This window comes from Trichechus manatus, unplaced genomic scaffold (assembly GCF_000243295.1).
Source record: "Trichechus manatus latirostris isolate Lorelei unplaced genomic scaffold, TriManLat1.0 scaffold00046, whole genome shotgun sequence".
Taxonomy (NCBI): domain Eukaryota; kingdom Metazoa; phylum Chordata; class Mammalia; order Sirenia; family Trichechidae; genus Trichechus; species Trichechus manatus.
Window position 1 is genome coordinate 17425603 of NW_004443982.1, and position 22124 is coordinate 17447726.

Below are 22124 nucleotides of genomic sequence, written 5' to 3' on the forward strand. Positions count from 1 at the left end.
ACTGGTACAAGCTCTTCTGTAAATGTTTTGTAGAATTCTCCAGTGAAGCCATCAGGGCCAGGGCTTTTTTTGGTTGGGAGTTTTTTTTACTAACTTTTCAATCTCTTCTCTTGTTATGGGTCTGTTCAGATTTTCAACATCACTTTGTTGTAGTTTGGGTTATTTCTCTTTTCAATGCTGTTAGAGTTTATGTATTTTGGAGATCTGTTTTTGGGTACGTATATATTTATTATGGATATGTCCTCTTGGTGGAGTGACCCTTTAATCATTATATAATGTCCTTCCTCATCTTTGATTGTGGATTTTGACTTAAAATCTATTTTATCCGAGATTAATATTGCCACTCCTGGTCTTTTTTGGTTACTGTCTGCTTGATATATATTTTTCCCTATCCTTTGATTTTTAGTTTATGTATATCTTTGTGTCTAAGGTGTGTCTCTTGTAAACAGCATATTGCTGTGTCTTTTTTTTAAATCCATTCTGCCACTCTCTCTCTCTTTACTGGTACCTTTAAACCGTTTACATTCAGTGTGATTATCGATAGGTATGAATTCACTGGTGTCATTTTGTTATGCTTTTTTTCAGTAATGACGGGTTGTTTGTTGTGCATAATATTCTGTGCTGAGTTCTTTTGGTTTGTGGGTTTTCTTTTCATTTCCTTCGTTGTTGTTGATTTTGTGTTTACTGAGTCTATGATTTTCTTCTTTTTTAGTTTGATGGGTAGGCTTGTTAATTGTCTTTGTGATTACCCTGAAGTTTACTTTTATTTTCTGAAGTTTAAAGCAGTCTTTTATTTCTTGATATTACTTTGACTTCCTTTCCCTGTGGAAGTTCTATAATTACACTATTTATTCCCTGTTTTTGTTTTGAAATTGTCGTCATTTACAGACTTTTGTTTCTGGTTCCCAGTTTTTAGTGTAGTTTTATTTTATTTTTGAGAATTCTTCATCTGGGTTGGTATCTGGCTGATGCTGTCATACGTCTTAATCTCAGGTTGTTGTCTTATGTTGTTGGTTCTCTATCTGAAGGGTACTCTTTAATATTTACTGTAAGGTTGGTCTGGTTTTTACAAATTCCCTTAATTTCTGTTTATCTGGAAATCTCCTTGTTTCATCATCATATTTGAGAGACATTTTTTTCTGGATAGATAATTCTTGGTCAGTAATTTTTTTCTTTCAGAGTTTTATATATGTCGTCCCATTGCCTTCTTGCCCGCATGGTTTCTGCTGAGAAATCAGAGCTTAGTCTTATTGGTTTCCCTTCGTAGGTGATCTTTAGTTTTTTCTGAGCTGCTCTCAGGATTCTTTGTCTTTGGTTTTGGAAAGTTTGATCATGATATGTCTTAGTGATTTTCTTTTGGGATCTATGCTGTATGGGGTTCATTGTGCTTCTTGGGTGGATGTCTCCTCACCTTTCATATTAGGGAAATTTTCTGCCAACAAATCTTCAAAAATTTTCTCTGTGCTTTTTATTGTCTCTTCCTGCTCTGGAATTCAGATCACATGTAAATTATTCCTCTTGATAGTGTCCCACATAACTCTTAGGGTTTCTTCATTTTCCTTCATTCTTTTTTCTGATTTTTCTTCAAAAAATTACTATTAAGGGATTTGTCCTCTATTTTGTTGATTCTGTCTTCCATGTCCTTTCCTATGTCCTTCCATTAAGTTGTCTATTTCTGAAGTTCTATTGTTAGTCTTTTGGAGTTCTAGTTGCTGTTTTTGTATGGTTTCTAATTGTCTATTTATTTTGTCATTTTGTTCTTGTATTGTTTTCCTGAATTCTTCAAGTGTTTTCCTTGGTTTTGTCTGTGTTTTGCTTGATCCCTTTCTTGATATCTTGGAGAACCCTATATATGAATCTTTTGAATTCCTTATTGGGTAGTTCCATTACCATTTCTTTCTCAGGGAAGTTGTCTTTTTTTAAATTTTATTTTATTGTACTTTAAGTGAAAGCTTACAATTCAAGTTAGTTTCATTTACAAAAATTTATACATACATTGTTATGTGACCCTAGTTGCTCTCCCTATACTGTGACAGCACACTCCTCCTTTCCCCCCTGATTTCCTGTGTCCCTTCAACCAGCTTCTGACCCTTTCTGCCTTCTCATCTCGCCTCTGGACAGGAGCTGCCCATTTAGTCTTGTGTATCTACTTGAGCTAAGAAGCACATTCTTCAGAAGTATCACTTTTTGTCCCACAGTCCAGTCTAATCTTTGTCTGAAGAGTTGGCTTCAGGAATGGTTTTAGTTTTGGGCTAACAGAAAGTCCAGGGGCCATGTCTTCCAGGATCTCTCCAGTCTCAATCAAACCACTAAGTCTAGTCTTTTAACTAGAAATTGAATTCTGTACCTCACTTTTCTCCTGCTCCATCTGGGAGTCTCTGCTGTGTTCCTTGTCAGGGTGGTCACTGGTGGTAGCCAGGCACCATCTACTTCTTCTGGTCTCAGGCTGATGCAGTCTCTGGTTTATGTGGCCCTTTTTGTCTCTTGGGCTAATACTTTCCTTGTGTCTTTGGTGTTCTTCATTCTCCTTTACTCCAGGTGGGTTGAGACCAATTGATGCATCTTAGATGGCCACTCACTAGCTTTTAAGACTCCAGACACCGCTCACCAAAGTAGGATGCAGAACATTTTCTTAATAAACTTTTTTTATATGCCAATTGTCCTAGATGTCCTCAGGAAAGTTTTCTGGTCCTTTATTTTGGTCATTTGCTGGAGCCATCTTGTTCTGCTTCTTTAGGTGATTTGATATCGTCTGTTGTCTCTGAGGCATTAAGGTGTTATTATATTTATTTATTTATTGTATGTTTATCTGCTGCCTCCTGATTTTTTGTTTTGTTTTGATGTATCCAGGCAGACGAGACAGACGTGCTACTCTGGTCACTAGTGTGGCCACAGTGGAGTGCTTCCCACCTGTTACCAGGTGGGTGGGTAGCGGCTGAGTGTATGAGTGTGGGTCTCTGTTTGCTGGTCTTTCAGGGCAGCCGAGGGAGGGTTGCATGGGCATTGGCCACTGTCATTGGTCCAGTGGCATAGGAGTGGGCAGTGGCACTTGCTGAGTGATTGGGACAGCAGGTGTGGTGAGTGTGGCTGACTAGTGGGGGCATGATTACTTCCTCCCACTGGACAGTGGGGTGGGTGATGGGCTGGCGTGCACATGGTTGCGTACTTGCTGCCCCTTGCTGGGTGGGAACTCACAGCCACGCTGCCACTGCCTCTTGCCAGGCATGGGGATGGGGGAGGGAGCTGTGGGCAGGTGTGCATGCAGTTGCCTGCCATCACCTCCTGCCAGGCTAGGTGGGGTGTGGGGGGTGGGCAGGCATGTGTGTGTATGGGTGGTTACCAAGACACTCAGGGCCTGGGAGGGAGTGACGGTGGTGTATGGGCATGTATCTGGTGCATGCCTACTATCACTCATCAGATGGACAGGAAGGGGTGGTAGATGGGGCTAGGTTGGGGGGGAAGGGATGGGCTTGTGATATGGTTTCTGGTCAGGCAGGGGGACTGGAGTATGGGACCTTCTGCCAATTCTGATCGGGAGAGTAGGGGAGGGGGAGTGAGCCTCTCGGGCTAGCCAGGGCACTTCTTGTCTGCTGCAGCCAGCAGTCAGGACCTGCCCTCAACCTAGCCTGGTTGGGTGGGAGAGCTCCCACTGATACTCTGCGGATCCACCTCCTTGTGTATGTCACTCACCCTAGAGGTCAGGGATCATCGCTTGTGAGTATATCTGGCTCCCTCCCTGCTCTGTGGACGGCAGGATCCTTGTAACTTTCGCTCTCCTTTCTGTGTTTTCCTTCTTAGATCCAGATCATGATCTACTCAACTTGCTTCACTCCGAGCGTGTCTATAAAGTTTTTCTGTCTTTATGGGAATGCTGTGAAGTTGCCTCCTTATGTGTCTCACCCAGGGTTGCTACCAGCTTTGTCTTAAGATGGCCACGATGAGCTGGGACAGCTGGCAGAGCCCCTCCATTCCATGTTCGTCCTCGTTTGCTGTGTTTGTTCAATTTTTCCTTCCAGTCACTGTTCAGTTTGATTCTTTATTCTTCTTTTTTGTTGTTCAAGGTTCCAGGATTGTTATTTACATCTGTTTCACTTGATTTTTTGGGTCTTTGTTGTAGGGGGACAGTATAGTGCATCTGACTAATCCACCATCTTGGCTCCTCCTTTGTCATCTAGTACCCAGTGTTGCTATTGAAAATTCTTGTATTAATCTGATCCTTGCTTATTTGTATGTAAGTGGATTTGTCTCTAAAAGTTTTTAGAATTTGCTCTTATATTTGATATAGTTAGATTTCACTATACTGTATCTAGGTGTGAGTTTTTATTTATTCCTCATGTTTGGTGCTTTCATATTGAGACATACATTTCTTTGATTCTGAGAAATGTATCATTATTTTTTTCAAATATTCCCTCTTCTATATTTTTGTTTTGCTCTTTCTGAATAACCCAACTGTTAGCACTTAAACTCTATTCTCAGTACTCTCTTAAAAGCAAATTTTATTATCAAAATAATCAAACATACACAAATATAGAAGGACTGGTATAATAAACCCTCATATCCATTCACCCAGCTTCAACAATTAGCAATATATTGCCAAATTTGTTTTAACTCTTCCACTTGATGTGTACTTTTTTTTTACAGCTTTATTGAGTTATAATTTATATACAATAAAATTTACTCATTGTAAGTGTCCAATTCAGTGACTTTTTAGCAAATTTATAGTGCACACATCAACATAATCCAGTTTTAGAACTTGTTCATTGCTCTAGTAAGTTGCCTCATGTCTGTTTGCAATCAATCCTCGCTTCCATCCCCAGCCCCTGGCAGCCATTAATCTACTTTATTTCTCTAGAGATTTACCTTTTTTGATATTTCATGTAAATGTAATCATGCAATTTGTAGTCTTACCTGGCTTTTTTCACTTAACATAATGTTTTTAAGGTTCATCCATGTTGTAGTATATATCAGTACTTTCTTCCTTTTATTGATGAATAATATTCTACTTTATGGACTACAATATTCATTTTGTTTATTAATAGGTTGATGGGCATCCAGAATGTTTCCACTTTTTGGCTATTATGAATAATGCTTCTATGAACATTCAAGCACACATTCTTATGTGGCTATATGCTTTCATTTCTCTTGGGTAGATAGCTGGGAGTGAAATTGCTGAATCATATAGTAAGTTTATGTTTGACTTTTTAAGAAATTGCCAAACTTCTTTCGAAGTGGTTATACGCTTTTTTATTCCTACAAACATTGCCTACTTTTTTGTGTGGTGGATTTTAAATTACTTTCCCCGTCTTTTAAACTATAATAAATAACATTTAGTTTCAGAACTCAAAGTTTCCTGGCTTGCTTTGGAAAAGCTATATTAATGTCATTTAACATTTGTGTTATGTCTTTCTTCCAAGGAGTTCAAATTTCTTTATAGCAATTATAGAACAGAATATCAGAATATTAGAGCTACAAGAAATCTTAATAATCTAATTGAAACTTCTCATTTTACAAATGAGTTCACTGAAACTTAATTTTCACATAATTTAATTTCAGATAAGAAAGCAGTTTGTGGAGGCAACTTGAGATATAGAAATGTTCATGTAAAATATATAGTCAGATACTTCTAATGCCGTTCAGTTTACGAAATATTAGGATTCCTTGTTTCCCGGGTTTAGTAACTGAAAACCTACCAAGTATTTTCTAAGAGATAGTAATCCTCACTCATTAACCTGATTGCCTGTTACCTTTTCTAAGTGGTTCTTTCAGTTGCTTTTGTATATTGACAGTGAACAGGAGGAGATTATTATATATCCTACTTTACTCTCAATTCATCATCACCCAAAAGTAGAACATTTTAGAGCAAGATTATGCCCTTGTTTCCTCATGATCATGAGACTCTCTTTCACATATAACTTACCAAGTCTTTATCTAAAGCCCCAGGGACAGACTTGCTTCTTAAGCTTACAGTATCTTCTACATCTTCTGAAAATGACCCACTCAAATCTAACTCGGATTGACTCCGGTCTGGAGGAAGGAAGAGAAAAGGAAAGCTGTGAATCAGCTTATTTTGTTAGAAGGTCATATTTTTCATTGCAAATGTTGCATCTTTATTCCAATTTTTCTAGGCATAGGGCATAGATAGTGCTATAAAAGCAACGATTGTGAAGACGGCACAGGACCGGGCCGTGTTTCGTTCTTTTGTACACAGGGTCGCTATGAGTCGGAACCAACTAGACTGCACCTAACAACAACAATGAAGGCAACAGTCAGAGTCAGTAACTTCAGGCTGTTTATGTTAACATGCTTCCATTTTTATGGTATTTTGGAAATTACCTTGGACTGAATTACCAACACAGATAAGTTCATTCCTCCTTTGATCACAGAAGTTTAAATGTTCTACTATAAAATGCTAAGCTTTAAGCTGTTTACGGCTTCTGCTTTACTTATGACTGTGAAAACTTCTCATAGGATGGGCCCTTAAGCTTGGTAAAAATAAAACATTAATGCTTCTTTATTTTAATATTCATAGAATTCACTGTTTTTATGTTTGACATAAAATATAAGTCGATCAATTCTAAATTGCTACTTTTAAAATAATGATAGAGCAAGTTCCTTTCACACAAAAAGGGAATGGATATAGCTAAATTGACAGGAAGTTTCATTTCTTTAGGAAACAGAACATTCTGTCAGTAGAAGAACATTGTTTTCAGTTTAAAAAATGTAAGTTAAAGAACAATGCATCCCTCAGTAATGCTGTGGACAGCTTACCAAGTCAGGGGCAGTTTACTTCTACAGAATAGTTCTATACAAAAGCCCTGTTGAGTTAGATACTGTTGCTTATAAATGAGAAAGATTGAAGAGAACAGGTAAGACTATCATCTCTGAATCAAGAACTTAAGTTTGAAATGGTAAAATGCGATAATACAGAAGTGCTTAGCATAGTGCTTGACACAAGTATGTGCTCAATAAACAGGAGCTGTAGAATAGAAGTAGACTGTATAACGACGGCTTCTAGGCTAGTTTAAAATTTTTCATTTAACAGGTCAACTGCTTTTCCACTCCAGAACAAAATGCAGCAATTACTACATACATTTAGAAAACCCTTTGGGAGCTGGTTGATTAGGAGAGACTCCCCAACTCAGCACACAGAATCCAGCCTTAGGCTTTCTGCAAATATCATTGGGTGACAGATAATTTTTCATTGTTGAAGCTTTTATCATGGTTTTAATTCTACACAGGGGACATAAACTTTATAATTCTGACAAGTTTCTCTAAAGAGTTCCCTTATTTTTAGGTATAAAATTGCAATATAAATAATACCTGCTTCCCGGGGTGGTTGTGATGATCAAGTGAAATGATGTATTTCAGTGTACCACAAAATGAAAGGAATTATTATCAATACCTTAATGCTGCTTGCAAATAATTCCTTATTTACACCTTGGAATGATTTATCTGTCTTGATATAGGGAACTTCTGACTACCATATCACTTGATCTACCATTTCCTTGAACTCTGTGAAAGTGTCTCTATCTGCCATTAAATGTATGCTAGGGCCAACTGCATTTCCTATACTCCTTTGTTCTCGTATAGTTCCGAAACTTGGCAATGATGCCTGGTAAGAATATACATTCAATAAATGGATTTTTCATGAATGCAAGAGGCCTAAGGCATCACCTAGGTCTTCCATTCTCATGGAATTGGCCTACCACTATGGGTTTAAAAATGGAAGATTGTTTTCTAAGGTATGAAATGGATGTTGATCCATCAATTCCAACTGATTTAGTCATTTTTAAACAACAGAGTAGATATGTTGTAAATAATTACCTGAGGAGAGGGAGGCCCCGGATACTGCTATGGAAGGTGTGCCCGAAGTGTTTCTGTGATGATGCTTTGTGAAGTCTTCAGAGGTGCTTTCAATGGCAGCCAAACCCATGGAATTATCAAAACCACGCTCCTGTCCACAAAGTAAAAATGAAAGAAACTTTATATGGACTGTGAATTATTTTAAAATACTGCCATATAAATATACTTCAGTATCAATACATTTGTGTGTATTACTTTACCAAAACCAAACCAAACCCACTGCCATCAAGTTGATTCCAACTCATTGCAACACTACAGGACAGAGTAGAACTGTCCCATAGGGTTTCCCAGGCTGTAAATCTTTACAGAAGCAGACTGCCGCATCTTTTTCCCGTAGAGCGGCTGGTCGGTTTGAAATGCCGACCTTTCAGTTACCAGCTGAATGTTTCAACCGCTGCGCCACCAGGGCTCCTTGTGTGTACTACTTTAGGAGGAGCTTATGCATTAAAGGAACTCATCAGGAGTCCATATAACTCTGAAACTTATAATTAAAAATTACTATATAAAATCTATACTAGCAGGTTTGTTAATTAGCACAAAAGATGTTAGAAATACTTTTCCATTGGCAAAATTAGTGAGTGTTCTAATATACAGTTAACACGAAAGTGATACAGGTACACCCAATCTTTCATGAGCTACGTATAAGAATCTGGTAAGCTTCCATACTCTCAGAGTAGAACTGTTTGGTCCTATGTTTGTCCCCACTGTCAATACCCCTCCTTTGAACCAAAGCTAACCTCCTCTACCCCTACTTTTCCCCCCTGTATCCCCATATTTTCCATCTAGAAGCCTGGCTGATCAAAATATGGTGGAATGAAACTCTCCTGCAAAGGGATTATCAAAGTTTATAAAATGATAAAGAATGGGGAATTTGTCAGTTTACAAGAACAGGTAGTTTTTTTTTTGTTTGTTTTGGTGCTTGCTTACTAATAAATGTTTCTGCATGTGGTAGAATTCAGTTTAAGACTTGCTTTCATTGTAACATATGATAAAGGACATTGTTGAAAATGTCCCAAGTCTGTAGGTGCCCATAAGGGCTTGACTGCTGTATTACCTACCCCAAGCCTGCTTGAGCATAAAACAACTAATTTTGGACCTTTTGAGAACTGAGTTGAGGTTAAATATCTATGCAAATGACGTAACAGTGTGATAATAATCAAATCTAAAAAAGACTGTTTAATTTCCCCTTCTGTAAATAATCAAAAAGTGAGTGCTTTTAATGTCATACAGGAAGGAGTTCCCTCCTTGTTGCCCTATATCTAGCCCTTATATTAGACATTTAGGGAGCTTTTGATGAACTCACTCCAAAGACATGTGGCTCTTACTTGCTTAGCAGGCTGATCAACTCAGCTTCAATATAGACTATTTTTAGTCTTTGATTATTCTTCAACACATAATACATGTAGCAGGAAGTATATAGCTACCAATTCCTCTAATTGCCATAGACTATCAATGTTTATCAAAAGACTATGACAGAGGTCAAATAGATAAATCAATTTAGGTCAGTTTTCAACATTTTCTCTTCAAAAAGTTCTTCATCACATGGAGTCCTCCATTGAAACAAGACTAAGTTCTTCAGTGGCAATTATGTTAACAGAAAATTTTCCGACAGGAGTCCTGGGAGTATCATTAATATTGAGCACTAATGGGCCAATTAATATTATATGGTCATTAAAATGCAATACATACCCTGGAGGTTCAAAATGTTAAGCCGAAAATTAACAGGTTACATCATAGCAGAGGACAAGCTAGAGATTTTCATGTCTGATGAGTTTGTCATTTTAAAAACTTACTTCCTACATGCTATAAGCAGAAAAAGAACACTGAAGCAGTGAGAATCTGAGAAATGGGAGAAACTGTCAAGTTGTTACCTTGGTCATCATCTAACCCTATACACTTCTTCCCTTCCTCATGAAAGAGCAAATGTGCATCGGAAACTACTGTGCCATCTTATGTTTATTTAACAGAAAGGATTTCTCTTGTTCTTTCTTTTTCTTCTACTCAGTGGAAAGCTGGAATGCAAGAGCGAGATAGATCAACATAGCAATTGCCTATATATACTCAGGAGCCCTGGTGGCACAGTGGTTATGTGCTCAGCTTCTAACCAAAAGGTTGGAAGCCACCACAGGAGAAAGATGTGGCAGTCTGCTTCCGTAAAGATTCCAGACTTGGAAACCATATGGGGCAGTTCAACTCTGTCCTATAGGGTCACTATGGTAGGAATCGACTTGACGGCAACAGGTTTTTTTATGGAACATATACTCAGTTGCAGTGAGCTTCTGTTGAGGGAAATCTAGATGTTGTTTAATACAGAAATAAGCATATAGACGATGTTAGGTTTGAGCACATGACAAGGGTCATTTTTACCCCTGACAATCTCAAATGATAGGGGGGGAAGATAATCCTTGTTTTGAGAACAAACTCAACTAATGTACTTGTTATTAGACTGATGGTTAGCTGCTACCCACTAGTACATACAGCTTCACCCACTAGTACATACAGCTTCATCAGCTGTTAAAATTTTAAAAATACTTCTGAATCAATTAGTAAACAGCAGTAATTCTAGTCCTTCTCCTCCTGCTTCCATGCTCCCCTCCTCCACAACCCTAGCTCTCCCCACAATCTGGGTTAATGCACAGCTTGGCAGGGCCTCCAGAATGCTGCAACAGCCCTGTGCCAGTGTCTCTTCTTCTGATTGCTCAGTACCTCTGTTATAGCAGTTGCTAAATATTTTGAATATCATTCCTTGTTAAGTTGCCAAAGAAGTGAGTGTAATCATCAACTATCCATGTGCTCTTCTCTGTATTGAACAGAACCTGCTTGTTGAGTTTAGCATAAATATTTATGAAATTTTAAATGTGCCTTTTACCTAAGCAGCAAGTACAATTCAGACTGCAAGTGTTTAAATAAATGCATTATTATTACTTAACTGAATGCCTTTAGGTTCTTCCTTCAAAATATATATACAGTATGATTGCTTCACCTCCACTGCTATCTCCCTGTCTCAAAGCCCCATTTTCTCTCACCCCAATACTCTTGAGTATTGCAATGGCCTCTTAACTGGTCTTCTGGGCTCCACCCTTGTTCTCCTACTGCTGCTTCTCAGTACAGTTCCCAGATTCTGCTTAAATAGAAGCTAGATCATGTCACTCTTTTGCTCCACCCTTGTTCTCCTACTGCTGCTTCTCAGTACAGTTCCCAGATTCTGCTTAAATAGAAGCTAGATCATGTCACTCTTTTGCTCAAAATCCTCCAACTATCCCTATCCCATCTTATTCAGAGTAAAAGCAAAAGTCCATACAGTGGTCTACAAGGCCCTATATGGCCCTATTAGCTCCCTGAACTCACTTACTAGTACGCTAACTTTTGTTCACTCATAACAGCCACATAGGCCTCCCTGCTCTTACTTGAATACACAAGGCACATTCTCACCTCAGGGCTTTTGCACTGGCTATTCCCCTAGGGGCATTAAAATATTTTAAAAACTGGTTGTACAAGGTCACTGACTACTCATAATGGAGACCAGCCATAAGTAAGTTGGGTGGCCTTCCCCAAGTGTACCTGCTGTATATAAGTGTTGCCCTCCCTGGAGGAACACATTCTCTCAGCATGGCTAGTTCCTTCACATCCTTCAAGTCTTTGCTCAAATGTCTTCTTCTCTTTGAGGTCTGCCCTGAATACCCTAATAAAAATTCTTCCTGCAGCTATTCCTCTTAACCTGAGCTACCATTTTCCACGGAATTTATCATGGTCTAACATATTACAATGAAAGTTCTATGAGGGCAAGGATTTTTGTCTGTTTTATTCACTGCTCTATACACAGGGCATGGCACATAGTAGGCCCTCAGTAAATATTGGCTGAATCAAAGGATTATGGTTCTTATGTAAATATTTCTTAAATATAGATGCAAGCTATATGTATACAGTTTCCTGCTAATTCACTCCAAGAATACCTTCCAACAGAATATTTAATAAAGGGAAATATTTTCCACAAATACTTTCTCTGTCTTCTCCCTTAAAAGTGTTCCTTAAAAAGAAAACCAATATAAATGTAATTTATTATGTGTGTGTGTGTGTGTGTGTGTGCAGTATATGCAACTTAAGTCTTCATCATGTATTGACTTCTTAGTTTAATAGATGTTTAGAAAAGAAAACCATAACAAGATTTCAAGATTCTAGTTGCAAAGTACACATTCTTTTACAACACACATGGAACGTTCACCAGAATAGACCACATCTTAGGCCACAAAGCAATCATCAACAAAATACAAAACACTAAGATAATACAAAGTATCTTCTCTGATCACAACGCCATCAAGGTAGAAATTAATAACAGGAAGAGCAAGGAAAAAAAACCAATTACATGGAAACTGAATAACACCCTGCTTACGCATCACTGGGTAATAGAAGAAATAAGAGATGAAATTAAAAAATTCCTAGAATTTGATGAGATTGCAAACACATCATACCAAAACATTTGGGACACAGCAAATGCAGTGCTCAGAGTGCAATCTATAGCAATAGATGCACACATCAAAACAGAAGAAAGGGACAAAATCAAAACATTAAATACACAACTTGAACAAAGAGAAACAGAACAGAAAAAGAAGCCCACAGCCACCAGAAGAAAGGAAACAATAAAGATCAAAGCAGAAATAAATGACATAGAGAAGAGAAAAACAATAGAAAGAATCAACAAAACCAAAAGTTGGTTCTTTGAAAGGATAAACAAAATCGACAAACCATTTGCCAAATTGACAAAAGAAAAACAGGAGAAGATGGAAATTATTCAAATATAAATGAAATGGGGGACATTACAACAGACCCAACTGAAATAAAAAGGATCATAACAGAATATTATGAAAAACTATACTCCAACAAATTTGAAAACCTAGAGGAAATGGACAAATTTCTAGAAACAGACTACCTACTCAAACTAACACAAAATGACGTGGAAAATCTGAACAGACCCACAACAAGAGAAGAGATTGAAAAGGTAATTTAAAAAAAAAACAAAACTGCCAACAAAAATAATCCTGGCCTAGATAGCTTCACTGGAGAATTCTACCAAACATTCAGTGAAGAGCTTACACCAGTACTGCTCAAACTATTTCAGAACATAGAAAAGGAAGGGATACTTCCAAATTCATTCTATGAAGCCAGCATAACCCTGATCCCAAAGCCAGGCAAAGATACCAAAAAAAAAGAAAAAAAGAAAATTATAGACCAATATCTCTCATGAGTATAGATGCAAAAATTCTCAACAAAATTCTAGCCAATAGAATTCAGCATAATATCAAAAAAAAATAATACACCACGGACAAGTAGGATTCATACTAGGTACGCAAGGATGATTCAACATTAGAAAATCAATCAACATAATCCATCACATAAATAAAAGAAAAGAATCACATGATCGTTTCAATCAACACAGAAAAGGCATTCGAAAAAGTCCAACATCCACTCTCGATAAAAACTCTCAATAAAATACGTATAGAAGGGAAATTCCTCAACATAATAAAGGGCATCTCTACAAAACCAACAGCCAACATCATTCTTAATGGAGAGAGGCTGAAAACATTCCCCTTGAGAACAGGAACAAGACAGGGATACGCTTTATCACCACTCTTATTTAACATTGTGCTGGAAGTCCTAGCTACAGCAATAAGGCAAGAAAAAGAAATAGAGGGCATCCAAATTGGTAAGGAAGAATTAAAACTGTCCCTATTTGTGGATGATATGATACTACACATAGAAAACCCTAAAGACTCCACGAGAAAACTACTGGAACTAATAGAAACCTTCAGCAGAGTAGCAGGATACAAGATAAACATACAAAAATCAGTTGGATTCCTATACACCAATAAAGAGAATGATTAAAAGGAAATCAGGAATACAATACCATTTATAATAACCCCTAAAAAAATACTTAAGAATAAACCTAACTAGGGCTGTAAAAGACCCATACAAAGAAAACTACAAAACACTACAATTACAATGCAATCCCGATCCAAATACCAACAACATTCTTTAAATAGATGGAAAAACTGATCATTAACTTTATATGGAAAGGGAAGAAGCCCCAGATAAGCAAAGCACTACTGAAGAAGAAGAAGAAAGTAGGAGGACTCACACTACCTGACTTCAGAACCTACTACACAACTATGGTAGTCAAAACATCCTGGTACTGCTACAACAACAGATACATTGACCAATGGAACAGAGTTGAGAACCCAGATGTAAATCCATCCACCTACGGTCACCTGATCTTCGACAAGGGCCCAAAGTCCATCAAATGGGGAATAGGCAGTCTTTTTAATAAATGGTGCTGGCAAAACTGGAAGTCCATCTGCAAAAAAAATGAAACAGGACCCATACCTCACATCATACACAAAAATTAATTCAAAATGGATCAAAGACCTAAATATAAAATGAAAAACTATAAAAATCATAGAAGAAAAAATAGGATCAACGCTAGAGACTCTAATACATGGCATTAACAGGATACAAACCATAACAACAACACATAAACTCCAGAAGATAAGCTAGATAACTGGTGTCTTCTAAAAATTAAACACTTTTGCTCATCAAAGGACTTCACCGAAAGAGTAAAAAGAGAACCTACAGACTATGAAGAACATTTTGGCTGTGACAAATCCAACAAAGTTCTAATCTCTAAAATCTACAGGAAAATTCAATACCTCTACAGCAAAAAGACAAATAATCCAATTAAAAAATGAGCAAAAGAAATGAACAGACACTTCACCAAAGAAGACATTCAAGCGGCTAACAGACGACACACGAAGAACTGCTCACGATCACTAGCCATTAGAGAAATGCAAATCAAAACCACAGTGAGATACCACCTCACCCCAGCATTACTGGCACGAATCAAAAAAACAGAAAATAACAAATGTTGGAGAGGCTGCAGGGAGATTGGAACTCTTATGCACTGCTTGTGGGAATGCAAAATGGTACAACCATTTTGGAAAATGATATGGTGCTTCCTCAGAAAGCTAGAAATAGACATACCATTCGATCCAGCAATTCCACTCCTAGGAATATATCCTACAGAAATAAGAGCCGTCACAAGAACAGACATATGCACACCCATGTTCACTGCAGCATTGTTCACGATAGCAAAAAGATGGAAACATCCTAGATGCCCATCAACAAATGAATGGATAAACAAACTATGGTACATACACACAATGGAGTATTATGCAATGATAAAGAACAATGATGAATCTGTGAAGCATCTCACAACATGGATGAATATGGAGGGTATTATGCTGAGTGAAATAAGTCGATCACAAAAAGACAAATATTGTATGAGACCTCTATTGTAAAAACTCATGAAAAGGTTTATACACAAAAAGAAACAATCTTTGATGGTTACGAGGGTGGGGAAGGGTGGGGATGGAAAAACACCAGACAATAAATAAGTGGTAACCTTGGTGAAGGGTAAGTTAGTAGACAATGCTAGGGAAGCCAGCACAACTTGTACAAGGCAAGGTCATGGAAGCTCCACAGACACATCCAAACTCCCTGAGGGACTGAATTACTGCGTTGAGGGCTGTGGGGACCATGGTCTCAGGAAACACCTTGCTCAATTGACATAACACAGTTTATAAAGGCAATGTTCTACATTCTACATTAGTGAGTAGCATCTGGGTCTTAAAAGCTTGTGAGCGGCCATCTAAGATTCTCCACTGGTCTCATCCCATCGGGAGCAAGGGAGAACAAAGAAAACTAAAGACACAAGGGAAAGATTAGTTCAAAGGACTAATGGACCACAAGTACCACAGCCTCCACCAGACTGAGTCCAGTACAACTAGATGGTGCCTGACTACCACCACCGACTGCTCTGACAGAGATCACGATAGAAGGTACCGCACAGAGCTGGATAAAAATGTAGAACAAAATTCTAACTCAAAAAAAAAAAAAAAAAAAAAGACCAGACTTACTAGTCTGAGACTGGAGAAACCCCAAGAGTATGGCCGTTGGACACCATTATAGCCCAGTAGTGAAGTCACTCCTGAGGTTCATCCTTCAGCCAAAGATTAGACAGTCCCATAAAACAAAATGAGACTAAAGGGGCACACCAGCCCAGGGGCAAGGACGAGAAGGCAGGAGGAGACAGGAAAGCTGCTAATAGGGAACCCAAGGTCAAGAAGGGAGAGTGTTGACATGTCGTGGGGTTGGTAACCAATGTCACAAAACAATATGTGTACTAACTGTTTAATAAGAAGGTACTGTGTTCAGTAAACCTTCATCTAAAGAACAATAATAAAAAAAAGAAAAAGAAAAAAAGTTTCAACATTCTTTTCCCTATTTAAATCAGTTTGGAAAAATTTAATGCAGTCAACTTGTGAATATCTGTTCTGAGAAGTAACATAGATGCTCAAAATCAGAGACTATGAAAAGTTCTTTATATTTATTTAAACCATATGGCCATTTAAACCCTGACCATACAAATACCACTTTTGAGCCTGGTCCTGTCCTTTCTTTTTAGCTTTGGGCTTCCTGCCAGGAGCTAAGGAAGCAAGGGGTTCAGTCCTGAAAAATAAGTTTACCATTAAACAGCATAAACAACATGCTCTGATATGTGGAGAGCTCAAACCCAGCCATGCCACAGTGGTGAGATCGAGTCCCAGACGCTGGGAGTTTTCATTTCAGTGCACTTACTCTACTGATGACTGAGGTCACACTGCGTATGCTTGGGGCTGGTGACCTTTGAGTGACTGGGGTCATGCAATCACTCCGGCTGCTCTTTGAGGCCCCAGGACCAGCTTCTTGGTCATTGAGCTCTGATGAACCGGTGCTTCCCCTAAACAAGAAAGCATATTTTGACTTTCACATGGAAACGGAGCAGCTCTCAAAGACACAGGCAAGGAAAAGCTTACAACGGAAATGATGAGGACATGTGAATCACATGAAGTACACAAGAGCCACACTAGGACTGGTCAGCAATTATCATATTGCCTTCCTCCTCAAAGACCTTCAGGGGCTCACTAGGTTCAATCCCATTTGCCTGACGCCAGTGTCTTCATAACTGAGTTTCAATCTATCTTTCTGACTTTATTTTCCGCTGCTAACTAGCATTTTTCCAGCTGGTCAAAGTTTCTTACTATTTTATCAACTCACCATGCTCACTTCCACCCCTAAGGCTCTTGCCCAGGTTCTCTCCATCTGATGTGCCCTTTTTGCCAGTTTCTGTCTATTCAAGTCTTCCCTATCCTTCAAGGCCCAGATGAACTCCCGCCTTCTCAATCAGTCCTTTCCTGTCAAGCACAGGCCTTGTCAACCTCTAGTCAGTTGCTATTGACTTACAGTCTTTGCCAAACTATTTAGAGACTACATGACATCATTTTTGACTGCCTAATTGATCCATTTGTGTTGGCCTTGGTGCTATTTGCAACTGTGAGCTCCTTGGGGATAGAATCCATGTCGTATTTACCGTGATATCTCTAGCACTTTCATAATGCCTTGGTGCAAAGGAGCCTCTCAGTACATGTTTAATAGATGATTAAAAATTATATTTTAATTGTCTGTGTAGTTTTAGTGTCTAACTCATAGTACACATTTAATAAATGTAGTATAAAATAACTACATTTGTTACATGGGCTTGAATCACTTTCATATTTGCCGAAAGTGATTCAATTCCATTAAATAATCATTAATGAAAAAACAGTTCCCTGCCTTAGAGATGATCATAATTTTCTTATTAAATGGAGCATCATAAGTGAACATTGGTTTTGAAAATTTACAGTAAGGGAAATGTTCATTCTTATTTTATTCCTTACCCTCAGTGAGCTCAATATGCTAAGTAGTAAAATATAATCCCTTATGAGTTTTGCTCTATCAGTTATTATTTTAATGAGTTATAAGTGCTTTTATAATAGTGTACCTTACTGATAAAGCACAACAGTGGTACTTAATAGTGATTAGGATCTACAATAGAGTCAATCAAGGGAGAGACTAAAAGGAATAAGTGAAGGAATGATTTTAAAAAGAACAAATGTGCATGTGTCATTACCAAAGATACATCTGGCAGAGGAATGAGTAGACAATGGCTTCTGGAGTTGTCAACTGCACCTCATAAGTTTTTCAAGGCTCTGATCTAGAGAAGTCACCCAAATGAATATGCTCTGATTGACACTACCAGCCACCACCACCCTCAGTAATCATGCAAACAGCAGCTGCCATTTACTGAGTATCTTCTAGGTGCTAGACAATTTCTATCCCCCAATAGCCTTGTAAAAAGGTATGAACATTCCTGTCTTAAAGTTGAAGAAATGGAATTTTGGAGAGGTTAAGTAATTACTCCATACACGCACACACATGTAGACACACACACACCATGCCATACTGTCAGACAATCAGTACGTGACAAAGTCAGGATAAAAACTAAGGATTGTTGTCCACACAAAGCTTGTGCCCATTCTAGTTTCTCATATTGTTTATTCATCATTTCACCAAAGTAAAATCCATTCCAATCAGGCAGGTTATGCACCAATAGAATGAACTACCAAGATAGGGATAATAAAAAGAGCAGAACTGGGAGTTAGTTTCTTGGAATTTGCTTAAGAAAATGATGAAAATCATCTAGGCAGCATCTTGTTGATGCTACATAGAAAGAGTCTCTGGCTTTCTCTTTCTAAAGATGGCACCTTGAATAAATTATATCACTCTGCTCAGGAGGGGTCTGTGACTGTGCCTTTAGATTTTAACAATCAGAGAATAAAACTTTGCGATTAAACAGATGTGATGCAATTTGGTATCCTAAGTTTCTTGGTGATTTTTCTGAGTCCTCCCAGCTCAGTTCCTACATTTCTAAATTTTACTACAGTTAACCATATTCATACCTTTCCAAGTGTTCCTGTTCATCTCAAGCCTTCAGAGGTCCTACTTACAAGGGGCTTAGAGATATATCCAATGGTGCTGTGCTGTGACCATTATGTTATCTACTCTCAAAACAATACACAAAAATATCTCTCCCTACTGTTTTAGGTAAAATCTCCTCAAAAAAAAAGAAAGGTTAGGGGTGAATCTTGAGCCAAGAAGGCATGATACCCAAAGGGACTGCTTGTGGTTGTGCTGAAGGTTCTCCCAGACCCAGGCAGTTTTGAGAAAGTCTCCACTGTGGATGAAACCAAAAGTCCTACTTATATAGAAGCTCTGGCAGAAGTTGATTAATTCTTGTGATGACATTCAAGAGACTATTCTGTAATAAGGATAAAATAAAATACCTGTGATTATAACTCAGCTGCTGAAAATTATTGCTGCCAGCAGCATTATCTCAAAAATGACGTATAGTTTTACATTTGTTGCTGACATTTACTGTAAGCTTCTGAAGCATGTTTTCCTCTCAGTTGGTTATTTCAGTTGGATTACTCTAAGGAAAGGTTTAGTCCAATGAAGCAGATTATTATAAATATTTGGGTGCCAGCTCTTTCATATGATATATAAAATATGACTTAAACGACATGAATCTTTGCCACTTCAGAGACTGTGAAATAGGAAGAGGATAAAATCTTCCTCAAGTTTCAATTAACGGAATAGAAGGTTAAACCAAACCCAAAACCAAACCTCTTGCCATCAAGTCGATTCTGACTCACAGCGACCCTATAGGACAGAGTAGAACTGCCCCATAGGGTTTCCAAGGAGTGGCTAGCGGATTCGAACTGCTGACCTTTTGGTTAGCAGCCATAGCTCTTAAACACTGCATCACCAGGGCTCCAGATAGAAGGTTACTGATATTTAAATAAGAAGTATTTATAAATCAGTGCCAACAAACCTTTAAGGTAGTAAAGGGGAAACTGGCAAGAAATAAATACATTTATATCACTACCAAAACCAAACCCATTGCCGTTGAGTCAATTCAGACTCATAGTGACCCTATAGGACAGAGTAGAACTGGCCCATAGGGTTTCCAAGGAACGGTTGGTAGATTCAAATTGCCAACCTTTTGGTTAGCAGCCAATCTCTTAACCACTGCGCCACCAGGGCATCTTATCTCAGTACAATTGGGTCTTGTGGTGCAATGAATTCCCTTATTTGGCCTTTGCCCTTGGTTTTTGGAAAAATAACCTTAGGGGACTTCCTAAATAATTACGGTGTTTTGATTACCCCTGAGTATTTGTTGGGCACCAGTCTGGCAAGGAGCCCACCTGGTAACCGGTAAGAAATGCATGGACTGGCTGGTAAAAGCCCTGGAACCCAGGGGCTTAGGGAGATTTTCCTGCTCCCAGAGCTGTTCTGGTTGAGAGCTGCCCTGGTTGATGAAGGGAGGAACATGCTTTCCTTGGGAAAATGGAAGCTCCACTTTGTGGATCCTTCTAGACCTAGCCTGTGTACCTTTTCCTGATGCTGATCCTGATCCTTTTATCCTAGCCTGAAAGCTCCGCTGAAACCTGTCCACCATGGGTGACCCTGCTGGTATTTGAAATACCGGTGGCACAGCTTCCAGCATCACAGCAACACGCAAGCCACCACAGTACGACAAACTGACAGAGGTGTGGTGGTAATAAACCACATAATCATAAATATAGCCTGTGATCTCTGTGAGACTACAGCGAATTATCAAACCCAGCAGAGAAAAAGAGTGCTGTGGGCGAAGTGGCTGGTGTCAGAAGTTGGAAAGTGGGATGTACTTGATCCCTGTCTCCTAGGAACCAGCTTTATGCTGATTCTTATTCAAGAAATTATCCGTTTAGACAGTGTCTGGGGAGCTTGGATATTCTGGGCTACTTGAAAGACACATTGCCTAAGGTAGGAAAGATTCTCGTCTACCTTATAATAGCTTATGAAATATACTTTAAAAGCCTTCCATTTTGTTATCTCTAATTCCATGTTGGGCAAAAAACTTGATGGTGGTTTCCCGGATTCCCAGATATATCCATTTCTAGATAGAGGATGCAAAGATAAGAGACAAAGACTACAATTAAATGAGTTGCCTTCCTGGTGTTTATACAAGTCTCCCAGGAATTATAGCCAGGAATTAATTTCATACGCTCCAACCTTCCCCGAGTGGGCTGACAGTGTTGAGCCTATGCTTGCATGATTGAACGAGTGCTCTCCCGAGGCAGCTCGACCAAAAGGCAGCATTAACCTGAGAGATACTAAAACTCACTGGGATAATGACAACCAGATAACACATGATATTCTTTCTAACATTTACGAGTTTTCTTAACTCCTTTTAGTTATTTTAGATCCAAAATGAATATGTAGGAAAGAAGGGCAAGGGATGTTGTAGACAGAAAGTAAGGAAAACCTGCTAAATTGGAAAGAAGTATTGAAGGTGAGAAAGAAAAGGGAAAGAAGCACAACGCAGCTCCAGTTTCCAATCTTTGGTGGTCCCAAAGTGCTACTATGTCTTTGTCAGCAGTCTTCTGTGAGATTAGCGGCTCTCACCCTGGGCTGCACACCAGAACCACCTCTGGAGCTTTTAAAAATCCCCATGCCCAGGCCATAACACAGAATAATCACATAAGAATCTCTGGAGGTGGGACCTAGGCATCAGTATTTTTTAAAGCTTTCCAGGTGATTCCAGTATGCAGCCAAGGTTGAAAACTACTGGGCTAAAGCTTGGATAAGTTTAAGTTCATTGATCTCAGATAATCTCTCGCCTGCATTCTCCTCTCCCCTTATTCCACTATTTTCTTAATTCAGCACAAGTTCTCACCTCAGGAGAGCTGAGCTGTCTTCATAGCTCAGACTGGGATAAATGAAAGGATATTTTCTGTGTTAACAAGTGAATGTGTTGTACCAGGGGTCAGCAAACAATGGCCCATGGACCAAACTGGGCCCAACACCTATTTTTTGTACGACCCATGAGCTAAGAGTGGTTTTTACATTTTTAAATGGTGGGGAAAAAATCAAAAGAAGAATAATATTTTGTGACACATGAACATTATATGAAATTCAGTCTCGTGTATCTGATTGAACTAAGAAGCACACTCTTCATGAGTATTATTTTATGTTTTATAGTCCAGTCTAGTCTTTGTCTGAAGAGTGAGCTTTGGGAATGGTTTTAGTTCTGGGTTAACAGAGTGTCTGGGGGCAGAATGAGAAGGCAGGAAGGGATAGGAAATGGTTGAACGGACACAAGAACCCTGGGGTGGAAAGGGGGAGTGTGCTGTCACATTGTAGAGATTGCAACTAATGTCACATAACAATATGTGTATCAATTTTTTTTTAGTCTCCCATACAGAATTTTTTTTACATACATTGTTATGAGACCCCAACCGCTCAACCCA

At 38.6% G+C, this 22124-nt stretch overlaps 1 protein-coding gene across 2 annotated transcripts in view; it reads right to left on the reverse strand.

Annotated features, from left to right (window-relative positions):
* Positions 1 to 22124, reverse strand: part of SYTL5 (synaptotagmin like 5) — a 170454-nt gene that overhangs the window by 58132 nt on the left and 90198 nt on the right. For both annotated transcript variants that reach the window (XM_004376939.2, XM_004376938.2), the window contains exons 6-8: positions 16552 to 16693; positions 7825 to 7954; positions 5918 to 6024 (exon numbers count right to left, since the gene is read on the reverse strand). In XM_004376939.2, coding sequence (XP_004376996.1) covers positions 5918 to 6024; positions 7825 to 7954; positions 16552 to 16693 — 379 coding nt within the window. The remainder of the gene's footprint in view (positions 1 to 5917; positions 6025 to 7824; positions 7955 to 16551; positions 16694 to 22124) is intronic.